Source organism: Neltuma alba, unplaced genomic scaffold, assembly GCF_004799145.2.
Source record: "Neltuma alba isolate B1F8T4 unplaced genomic scaffold, ASM479914v2 tig00012522_pilon, whole genome shotgun sequence".
Lineage (NCBI taxonomy): Eukaryota > Viridiplantae > Streptophyta > Magnoliopsida > Fabales > Fabaceae > Neltuma > Neltuma alba.
In genome coordinates, this window is record NW_021636989.1 from 268,088 (window position 1) to 279,797 (window position 11,710).

At 37.7% G+C, this 11,710-nt stretch overlaps 2 protein-coding genes and 1 non-coding gene across 3 annotated transcripts; 2 read left to right on the forward strand and 1 right to left on the reverse strand.

Annotated features, from left to right (window-relative positions):
* Positions 1-330: 330 nt before the first annotated feature.
* LOC114728204 (uncharacterized) lies at positions 331-3,191 on the forward strand. The gene is made up of 7 exons (XM_028915080.1): positions 331-775; positions 1,231-1,308; positions 1,389-1,531; positions 1,669-1,736; positions 1,913-2,008; positions 2,852-2,944; positions 3,051-3,191. Exons 1-7 carry the CDS (start codon positions 335-337, stop codon positions 3,131-3,133), a joined length of 1,002 nt encoding a protein of 333 aa, XP_028770913.1. The 5' UTR covers positions 331-334; the 3' UTR covers positions 3,134-3,191.
* Positions 3,192-4,579: 1,388 nt separating this feature from the next.
* On the reverse strand, positions 4,580-4,651 carry TRNAE-UUC (transfer RNA glutamic acid (anticodon UUC)). Its single transcript has one exon. It is a non-coding gene; the product is annotated as a tRNA-Glu (tRNA).
* Positions 4,652-5,264: 613 nt separating this feature from the next.
* Positions 5,265-11,604, forward strand: LOC114728141 (heparan-alpha-glucosaminide N-acetyltransferase). Its single transcript, XM_028914992.1, has 13 exons — positions 5,265-6,184; positions 6,556-6,693; positions 6,797-6,878; positions 7,217-7,293; positions 7,392-7,507; positions 7,587-7,704; positions 7,863-7,979; positions 8,085-8,176; positions 8,433-8,499; positions 8,583-8,664; positions 8,763-8,854; positions 9,009-9,152; positions 11,253-11,604. Exons 1-13 carry the CDS (start codon positions 6,053-6,055, stop codon positions 11,397-11,399), a joined length of 1,404 nt encoding a protein of 467 aa, XP_028770825.1. The 5' UTR covers positions 5,265-6,052; the 3' UTR covers positions 11,400-11,604.
* The last annotated feature ends 106 nt before the right edge of the window (positions 11,605-11,710 follow it).

Genomic DNA, 11,710 nt, shown 5'->3' on the forward strand with positions numbered 1-11,710 from the left:
CATGAACTATGAACGCTACCTCACTCTCCCGTCTTTCATTATCGCCGGCAGGTAACTTGTGAACAGACAAGACAAAACGAGGCTCAAAATAAAGAAAAACAGAGGAAAGCGAGCGGCGACAATCAAGAGCAAGAGACCACTGAACAAATCAGCCAACGCCACACGTGGCCTCAGGAGTCGAACCGCCATCTGTATTCTTCGCATGCTCTGCCGGCTTGAGATGTCGCATGCTCATAGGAGGGCAACTGGTGTGCAGACTGAACCAGCATTTAGGGCTGCACGTTTCAATTCCACTTTTAGTTTGAGGGGGAAAAGGGAAAGGGTATAGATGGTGATGTGCAACTCATCCCTCCCTTTCAGATTTGCACTTTTCCTCTCATTTTCTCTTACAGCATCGTCTTCTTCGCCTCTATTCTTTTCCAAGCGTTCTTCTTCATCTCCACTGTCCACCCCCAGAGCCACTCCCTCGGACTTGCTCTCTATGTTGGGTTCCAAGTCCCAATCCTTAAGCGTCAATCCTGTCGTGGCGCAAGAGCTCAGGTCCTGCTTCAAGTTCCTTGTTCCTTTTTCTCCTAATGGCGTCAAATTGGAGCATAGCCAGCGTTCTCCTCGACGGTTATTGGCTTTGACAAAATCCACTGTCCGGAGTCGGAGAGAAGAAAACGAGCTAATTTGGTGGCCTCCAGAGCCGGTCTTAGAGCTCGCACGTCTCGCCGTGGATTCTGGTGGTGACCCGGCGGCTATTCAACGCCTTCTCGATCCAACCATAATTCCTGTGAGTATGCTTTTCTCAATTGGAAGCCCTTTGACACAATAACATCGGACTCATTTGTCTTGGACAACTGAGTATGCTATGCAGCTCACAGATGCATTTATAATCCTGAGCAAAATGTTTCACTTAAAAAATGCAAGATTTCCATTTAACTGACAAGGGCTTTTTTCTCCTTCTGGAGTGGGGATGAGACGCTTACAGTAGGGAGAATGCCATGTCGGTGGAGAAGGATTTTGGATGACAGCTTTGCTCTGTTATTAACATATACCAAACACAGGCATACAATACTTATACTAGTAATTTTTATATTTAAGCATACCAAGAAGCTTCATCATCTGTTAGATGACATATAACTCCGGCTTCTTGTTTAAATTTATTATGTTATTCCCTTTATCGTTCTGGACGTTGTTCGAAAGTGCAACTCTGGTTAGCGAATAATGGCTTTAGTGTTGTGCAAGGTTCCTGACATTGAAGGATCAAAAGAAAGTCGATGTGAGCTCACTAGAACACCATATGGCAGACGCTTTATTAGTGAGGTTGGTGTAACAAAACCTCACTCCTTTTCGGAAAAGATAAGGAACAAAATAATATTCATAACAACGATCTTGAATTGCAGGAATTGAACTGGTACCTAAAGTTTCTGTTTGATGTCATTGTTGATCGGGGTCCATCTATCGGATTGAATGTGACGCTGAACCGTTTCGATCTATTCCATGGTCACCTATTTCTAGCTGTGAATTCTGGAAGGCTCGGTATCTTGTAAGTGGATATATTTATCATAGTACGCCTGCTTTTTTATTCTGTTTACAGGCGACTTCTCTTCTGTGCTTATTCACTGTGTATCTAAAAACGTAATTCAATTTTTAAGCTTAATTTTGCAATATCACATTTGGCAGATTCCACGCTAAGGAATACCCAGAATATGATGAAGTTTTCCCATACAATATGGGATTTTGTCAGCAAGGTACTTTAGCGAAAACAAAATTTTAAGCTTCTTCACATGTCTTTGAATAGTATGAATGCTTCAACAGATTAAAATGAAAATGTAAAAATTTTGAAGTGCTACAAGTGATTGTCTTACAATTTTCTAATGCTCAAACCCTTAAAGCATTTGGTTTTCTGAGTGGAATGTATTTTCAGGGTCCAAAGTGAAATATGATGATTCAATGAACCTGCGAAATATTCTTTGGCTGGCTCCATTGCCTGACAATTCCAGCAAACCTTGGGTGGCACCAGGTAACATCCAGCCAAGCTGCCTTAACTCTACAAATTCTGAATTTGTTTTAAGCATATGCCTAAGCCTGAACTATGGTGGTTAACAAGGCTTCAAAATTGATTTATGCTTTCTGTTTTTTATTCACAAGTCACTATTGTAATAGCTCATGATACCCTAGGATAAATACACTTTTGTGGGTCAAACTCATTTTATTCACCTTTGTTTCTTTTGTGGCGGCAAAGAGAAATGGGACACTGAAGGCTTTTGGCTGGATCCTGTCTCTTTACGGCATTATGCATAGTCTTGAGTCTTCATGCCTACAGTTACTTGCAAATCTTGAAGTATGTTCAGAGTCTCAAGACAGAGAAATCATTGTCTTAACTATCAGGATGGAAATGAAGAAACTTAAGGGGGTATTGCGGCTGAAAGTTTTGAAGTCCAAGCATGAACTATCTATGTCTCTACTTTTTTGTGCTTGGATGTTTAATGTGGTTCTGGATTTAATATCAAGTTCAACTTCAAGTTGACTTGATGTCAATTTAATGACTGTCACAAATAACTTCTAAGCAAAAGTGAATATCCTTTTTTAACCCATTTCCCTCATTATTGCGTGTATTTAATTAATTCTACTCAAAAGCGAACGCAGAGTGACTAATTTTTCTAGCAGCGGATGTTTATTACAGTACTCCGCCAACAGAATCAAGTAGCGGTAGTTGATATTGGATGTCTGGCTAAGAATTTTTCCCCTTTTCTTTGCCTTACTGATTTTCCCCCTCGTTTCTCAGGTTATGTAAGATTTGATCTTGTGCTCTGAGATGGATTAACACTACTAATGATATATTTTGATTGAATAAAATTGTCAGGTGTTCTTGTGGTGCTGGATGCGAGGCCTGGTGGAATCATATACAGAGATCTAATACCTGATTATGTAAATTTTGCACGGACCATATATGAAGGTTTTGTTTTCATATATTTTCTTCATTGCTTATTTATTAAGATAGATAGCATGAAGTTTGATGTTGGAAGGATGAGGTAATTGATTGTTATGCCATGTCGGTGCAGATGATCTTGGGGATGTTGCTGTCGATGTGAACTGCTTGAACGGGGGATCTGAACTTCCGAATTATCAAATTTTCATGTGCTGATACTCTTTCGAGGGGGAAGAGTATTGTTTGGTTTTTTTTTTTTTTGGGGGGGGGTCCTTACCTTGACCTACTGGACCTATGAAATGATTATAATGCTTCTATCTATTTGAGGCAAATCAACATTTCCGATTGAGAATTTTTTGCTGTTCTGGGAATTTTCCCGTTTGCGGTTATAGGAAATCCATAGGGTGATTGAATAATGGAATCCACGATGAAGCTCCTCGTAATATGGGTTCAAAGCTTCTGCATGATAAAATCATGTACGTTCAATATCCGTCAATTCCCTAGGAAGTTTGTCTCCCTGTGTTAAAAAACACAGAAGTTTGTTGTGCTCAGCATCCAACAATTTTCAATCAAATGTCTACGACTTTGATGGCCTTGTAACTTTATGGCCTGAGGAAACAAAAAGCCCGTGTTTTGTTTCCTCGAAATCTTGAACTCGCCTGGATATAAAAGCCGTGCTCGGAATTTACCTTGTTATATTTGCGCAAATGAACCGTTTTCCAGGTTTGTCTTCTCTGTTTTCTCTAATTTTTTTTCAAAGTCAACCTCCTCCTAAATTTTAATAGGACTATAGATCTATAACACGTTGAGGATCTGTTTTATAGAGTCTGATAACTTTTATATGCTGTTAAATACTTTTTGTTTTCGCATAAAATAACCTGTCATAGTATAGAAACCCGTTCTTCAAAGAGTCGAACAGCCTGTTTGGGTGCCCTCAAAACCATGGTTTGGGAGGTAAAATCATGGTTTGGGTGAGATGTCACCTAAACAGTATCAATTTTGAGCTAATAATTTGAAACCATAGTTTGGGTCAAAATCATAGTTTCAGGAGAAGTAAATCCATTCTACTTCTAGCTTAAATTGGAGAGTATAATTGTACCTATCAGAGTAGATTTCAACAATAATATGATTTTAACGTCCCTAAATTATTTTTTATAAACATATTTAATTTTATATCTTATAAATATATATATATGCATATTAATTATTTATTAATTACATTATCTTATGTATTATTAATTATGTTAGTAAAAAATATATTGTTAACAATTTTATTCCTTCAAATTAAAATATATCATAAAATATATTAATTATCATATTAACTTATGCTTTTTAGTAATTTGTATATATAAAAAGTATTTTTGATAATAACTATCCAAACAGTTTCACTTTTCAGAATTACTTTTTCATAAAAATTTATTATTTACATAATCTATTATTCAAAAGCTATTCTCCAAACTATAGTTTGGTTTCATCCAAACACCTGAAATTGTGAATGCATAAGCAAGTTCGGTGGAAACTGGAATTTGGAAAGTCGACAAAACCCTGAGACCATAGAGTAAGAAGGTCGCTCATCCGCATGGGACGGGTGGGCAGGACAACGCTGACAGGCTACTTGCAAAAATTTCTGACGCCCTTAGATTTAGTAGGAAAAAGCGGAATTTCCGTTGCCGGGAATCGAACCCGGGTCTCCTGGGTGAAAGCCAGACATCCTAACCGCTGGACGACAACGGATTGTTCGGCAACTCCCCAGCACAAAACAGGATTAACTAATATCAGCATTTTCGCCGCCGTCACCACCATTATGTAATTTCACTAATTTGATATTGGGCTTCGGAGTTTCTCACTTCAAATAATAACTAACAAAGGCACGCAACAATCCAAAAATGCCTTTTCTTTTTTCGCTTCAACGAAAAATGCTCTCTCATTGAAAAATACTACTTCATCCGGTCCTTAATATAGGACCCAATTCTTGAGTTAGTTTTGGTCCTAAATATAAGACTCATTTCTCATATTTATCAATTTTCTCTAAATTACCCCTATAGATATTCTCTCAATTATAATCAAGTAGAAGAGAAAGAGGGGTATTAAGAAAGATGATTATGGTGTTTTAGAAAAAATGTATCACTTTTCTTATAATTAACTAACTTACCTAACTTTTTTAATCTAATCAAATTAGTTAAATGAGTCCTATATTAAGGATCGGAGGAGTATAAAAGATATGGGGAAATATTACGCTCAGGGAAGGTCTTGGATAGATTGTATCCCGTAGCTCTCGCAGCCAAACATAATATTAAACTTCGTATTAATCACTTCGGATCCTTTGTTGAAATATCGGCTCATGTTCACTACGACTTCATTTTAGGGGATATCAGCAAAGTAGAATTAGCACCTCACTTCTCTGAGATTTCAATTTTTGAACATTGTTCGAAGGTGATTATGGCCTACAGTGATGAACCAATGAGTGGGAAAGCAGTAATACTCGTTGGATAATCATTCCAGTCAGACTAGGATGGTACAATATAGGGAAATGCGCTTTGGTAGGAACTAAAATACCTTTCCGTGATCCGCTTCCATTACTGCTTATTCGAAGGACTGCAAATGTTTCAGAGTCTTTCACTTCTTTGTCTTCTTTTCCAGTTTCCAAGTAACATGGTGACAACTTCCCTGCTAATTATACCAAAGATGTCCTCTTCAAAATTTTCTTCCCGCTTCCTGCCCTGGTGCCCTCTTTTCATTCTCATTCTGAACGAGGAGAGCGCGATTTTATATTGTAAATTTGTAACTCGCGTTATATTTGGAGGAGTATCTTTTTCCATTGGGCTTTGCAAGTTAGATGGCGTCTGCTGGTCAGAAAAAGTTAGACGGCGTCTCGTAGTTGTCTTCCTTTGCTTGACACACGTATCAGTATTATGAATCCTGAGGGTTGGCTTGCTCAAGTCGTATCATAATAGAATAAGATATGAATCGATATGGGAATCATACTGTGGTCCCATAGGAGCACATAAATCCAAATTGTTTGGACTCACCCGGAATTTTTGTACTTATTTTTTCTTCGGACGCGAATCCGCTGAGCTCAGCCTCCGAAAGCACTCGTGTGACCGCACCGTTTTTTGTCCCGGAAATAATCCAGTGATGGCGGAAATCAAAGCCGATACAGCTCTCCGGCACACTCTTGTCGTTTCAGAGCCGGGCGTTTCCGACGAGAAGCCGCCCAAGCCAAAGCGCGTCGCCTCGCTCGATATCTTCCGTGGTCTTACTGTTGCGGTGCTTCTTCTATCTCTCACCCTTTCCATAATTATTTAAACAATTCTTAAATTATAGAAACGAGAACGTTGGGTAGTGGCTGAGCTGAAAATCTACTATCTTGTCAAAGTGAAAATCATCGTATGACCGTCAAACCAATTGTTTAATTAGAACAATAGACTTAATCTTCTTTTCAAAGTTTCAAAGAATTATGATTTGCTGGAAAAACTGCCATCTCGGGATCACCTGAACATATGTACAGATGTACTTAATTCGACAGGCCAACTAACAATCCTAATGACATTTTTAAGGTCATTTTACTTTATGAATATGGTTTACATAAGTTTCCTCTTTATAAACCTCACAACGTGTTATGGTAATATGCGATGTAGCTAATGATCTTGGTAGATGACGCGGGCGGCCAATGGCCTGTGATTGGTCATGCGCCATGGAATGGGTGCAACCTTGCTGATTTTGTAATGCCCTTCTTTTTGTTCATTGTGGGGATGGCCATTCCACTGGCTCTCAAGGTTAGTCAATTGTGTTGTAAATGAGGAAAAGGTCCTAATACCGAATGATTTACGTAATTTCAATTTCCCTCAAGTCTTCATACTTCTATTTTTAACTTTTCAGAGAATACCAAATAGACTTCTTGCTGTGAAAAAGGTGCTAATAAGAACATTCAAACTCCTCTTCTGGGGTCTGCTTTTACAAGGTTAGGTTTTCTTCTCAAAAGGGAGGAAAAGTAACGCAAATAAATAATATCTTGTTCTCGAGCATTTAAATGACTCGTGAACATTTTCTGTTGGATTTAAAGCCTTGAAAAGGCAATTAATATCTGAAGTTCTGAAAAAACGACCATGTCTAGGAGGGGATGATAACAATGAACTATCAAATCAGTGTTTGCACAAATTTCGTAAATTATCACTATCTTCCATTAGGCGATCAAGTGGAAGTCATCATGAATTGAAAATTGATGTTGATGATGAATTTCCCGATAGCCCGCATTATGCTATATTTTGATGATAAAACCGAGCTTCACGTGCAATGAAGGTGGTTTCTCACATGCTCCGGACCATCTATCATATGGAGTTGACATGAGACGCATAAGGTGGTGTGGCATTCTTCAGGTGATTTTAGTCCTTTTTTGCTTCTTGTTTACTGCAGAAAATCTTAGCCAAAAACAATGAACACAACTGGAGTAAACTCGGGGATTTGCCCTGTGTAGAGAATTGCCCTAGCATATTTGATTGTAGCGCTGGTGGAAATGTATTCGAAGAGTGAACAAACTGACGATCAGGCAACCACCGAATTTTCAGTATTCGAATTATACTATTGGCACTGGTTAGTGTCATATTATAGTTGAGGATTGATTGGGAATGCTGTTCTCCTTTTGACATTTTATCCACCTTTAAAATTTCAGGTTGTTGGCAGCATGCATACTTATTGTGTACATGGCTTTACTTTATGGAATGTTTGTCCCAGACTGGAAATTCACTGTCCAAAACCCTGACAGCATTTATTACGGCAAAACTTTAAGGGTAAGTCTTCGTTATGGTGTGAAGGAAATGATATGAAAAGTTTATTTTTATTCTTGGGTATTTCGGAAAAACTGCTTCGTTATGGTTGAAATGCTTCAAATTTTGCCCTTTTTACCGACTCTCCCTTCCCTTGTAATATGTTTTCTCTGTAATTTTAGGTAGTCTGTGGCGTTAGAGGAAAACTAGATCCCCCTTGCAACGCTGTGGGATATATTGACAGAGAAGTGCTCGGAATTAATCACATGTACAAGCGTCCAGCTTGGAGGAGGTCTGAAGTGTGTAGCCACTTTCACCCAGAAACTTTTTCCCTGGCATTCCTTTGCAACACTTATTTTATGATCATTTTGCAACATTTGCCATCTTTTATTAACATGCTACAGGCTTGTAATGAGAATTCCCCATATGAGGGGCCTTTCAAAAGAAGTGCTCCTTCCTGGTGTTATGCTTCTTTTGAGCCGGAAGGAATCCTAAGGTCTGCATATGGTCCTTATATTTTTAATGACTGTATCATGTCTAGATTTGGACCAGGATATAACTGTTTATGCTAATGCTATAGCCTTTCATAAATGTAATCAAACTAGAGAACGTGGTTTATCCTTTGCGACTGAGAAAATAATTTGAGGGGCTTCCAATCTTTTTAATTTTGCTTATTATTTAAAATTTTGGCCACTGTGAACGAGCATACTGTGCAATGTTGGACTACTTATTCTAATGCTATGCAACTGCAGCTCAATATCTGCTGTTCTCTCCACAGTTATCGGATTGCATTTTGGACATGTACTAGTACACTTGCAGGTCAAGCCTCCGAACCAAATAATAATCAATGCTTCATAACAATTGATCACTGCTTGAATTATCTCTTTCTTCCTTCATTTTAGGATCATGCTTCTAGGCTAAAGCACTGGCTTCTTATGGGCTTAGCTCTCCTTATTTCTGGACTCATTCTTCACTTCACTCATGGTGTGAACTGTCAACTCTGTCACGCTGCAACTGACTATGCCGTCATCTAACCCGTTTATTCTGATCCCATCCCTTTTCTTCTTTTGTTTCTACTGCAGCCATTCCTCTAAATAAACAGTTATACACGCTCAGTTATGTTTGTGTAACATCTGGAGCTGCAGCATTAGTATTCTCTGCCTTTTATATTGTGGTATGTTTTTCTTCATTAACACTGATACTTTTTCCGGCCTCTCTATCGTTATAGATTTCATCTTTTTGCTTGCTTTTGCCGAGCCATGTGGTTAGTGTTATATTGGTTTCCCGCTGAGTAGGGTTAACAGAAATTTGCTACTCTGTCTCGCCAGTTCGATATTTGGGGTTTGAAATGCTTCTTCTTGCCTTTCAAATGGATTGGTATGAGCGCCATGCTTGTCTATGTTATGGCGGCTGAAGGAATCTTTGCGGCATTTATTAATGGGTGGTATTATGATGATCCTCACAATACGCTGGTATATTTATCTTATCTAATTCTCTGTTCACTTTCGTCTTATTGTAAAAGGCTTCCCGTCTACAGTTCTGGGTATTCTTGAGATATTAAGGTGTCGAAATCCACATCCTAAATTATTCTCTGTAATCTCAATACAAAATGTTGCTATCCTTAGGGCCTGTTTGGTTTGAGTGGAGGGTAGGGGAGGGAGGGGTAGGGGAGAGGAGGGGAGGTTTCATCCTTACCTTGTTTGGTTTGATTAAAAAGGAGAGGAGAGGAGGATATTTAATGATCCCTTGTTTGGTTCAAGGAGGGGAGGGGAGGGGAGGGATAGTAATAATCAATTTACCATTTTACCTTTACATATTAATTTATATTTTTTATTGATATATTATATAAATTAATTTACATTTTAATTTAAATCATATAATTTAATAAAAATTCAGTTTTATCATATTAATATGTGCATTAAAAAATTGGTACAATAATTTTTTATTCTAATTAATATAATAATATATTTAAAATAATCAAATTAACAAATTTTATATGCTCTAAGAAAAATGAAATTTTATTCTCTTTAGGCTATCTTTTTTTCCAGCTTTAAAAATATTTAATAAATAATATATTTATAAAAAAATTAATTTTATAATATTATAATTTTTTATTTAAATAATTTTTTATAATATATTTTTAATTATAATAATATATATTTTTTATTTTTTTATTTAGGATAATATATTTTTTATTTAAAATAAATATTATAATAATAATATATTTTATGAGTAGAAGTGAAATATTAAAAAAACTATGAGGGCATAATAGTCTAAAAGTTTGGCTCCCCTCCAAAAACCCCTAATTTGGAGGGGAGCCAAAATGGGGGAAGGGGGGAGGGGAGGGGAGGGGAGGGGATATTTTAGTTCCCCTCCCCTCCAAAATTTTTAACCAAATGAGGGGAGGGGCTCATTTGCTCTCCCCTCTCCTCCCTTCCCCTCCAACCAAACCCTAACGCTGTGTTTGGCTCGATGGAGGGAAGGGGAGGGGAGGGATTTTAATCAAGGGAAGGGGAGGGGAGGAAAGGGGAGGGTAGCTACAAAGAGGAGAGGAGGGAGGAGGAAGGGAAGGGAGGGATTTTAATAATCTCCTGTTTGGATTGATTGGAGGGAAGGGGAGGGAGCAATTTTAATAATACCTTATTTTGTTCTAATAAAAAATTGACTATTTTAACCTCATAAAATTTAAATGAATTTTCTCACTTTTTTATTTTGTTAAGATATAACTATATATATAATACAATTCACCAATTTTGATTTACAAAACATAGTCACACACTTATAGAATATCAAGATAAAAAGTCATGCGTGATAGATTTCAATCAGAGAAAAGACCTTGAAGGTGAAAGAAAATACCAACAACCTCTTGGAATTAGAAGAAGAGAAAAAAAAAAAAAGTTTACAAATGCTCACTAATTTTGGAGACAATTATCTTAATAACCTCTTGTTAGATATCCAAAAAAACTCTCTTATATAGAAATGTTTACGACTGATTAGAGGTTAACAAATCAAAAGGGTATATAAGGAATTAAAATATTATCTCTCATCTCCCCTCCAAAAAACCCTACTTTTGGAGAGGAGACTAGAAGGGAAGGGGAGGGGAGAAGAATCCCTCCCTTCTTTAAAAAACATCTTAACCAAACGAGGGAAGGGTAGGGGCTCCCCTCCCCTCTTAAAAAATTACATCAGCCAAACAAGGGGAGGGGAGCAACTCCCCTCCCCTCCCCTCCAAAAATCCCGTACCAACCATAGCGTAAGGATCCTGGTGCCCCTCGTGAACAGACGTTGCATAGGTCATTTAATTAACAGCCAAACTATGGATCTTGCTTTATCTAAGGAGGTCTTCCCCTGCAACACTCCTGGGAAGGCTTATCCAAATTACGTACATTTGATCTGCTCTACAGCTGCGTGGATAAATTTCTTCACCTAACTATGGATACTTTTCTGCCTTGCTCTTTTCAAAGTATTACTCGTGTTTGACTCAGTCTTCTCCAGGACGTGTATATGCTCGATCAAAATATGACTGACCACTTGCAAATTTATCGATGTTGTGATTTGTTGTTCATGAGCAGATATATTGGATCCAAAAGCACGTCTTCATCAAAGTATGGCACTCCATGAGAGTGGGCATTCTGCTCTATGTTATCTTTGCAGAGATTCTATTCTGGGCTGTCGTTGCTGGCATTTTTCACCGACTGGGTGTCTATTGGAAGCTTTGAATTTTATATTGGTGTGATTTAATTTTCACTCAGAATGCTGCTGTATTCAGTAGATCCGTGAACCCCTGATGCATCATAACCGCACTCGTTCCATGTGACTATGCTTTAGAAAGAATATAGAAGTTGTGAGTTGTGACGCTTTGGTCAGTGTGGTTATTTTTTTTCTCTTTAAGTAAATGAAAACTAAAATATTTGAGTTGAAAAATGACTGCAAACGCAAAATGCATATTGTTTTGGCAAACCATCAAATTACATGCCTTTTTAGGTGAATATAAATTTAATTAAATTTAAATCTGAAGACTGGTCAATTA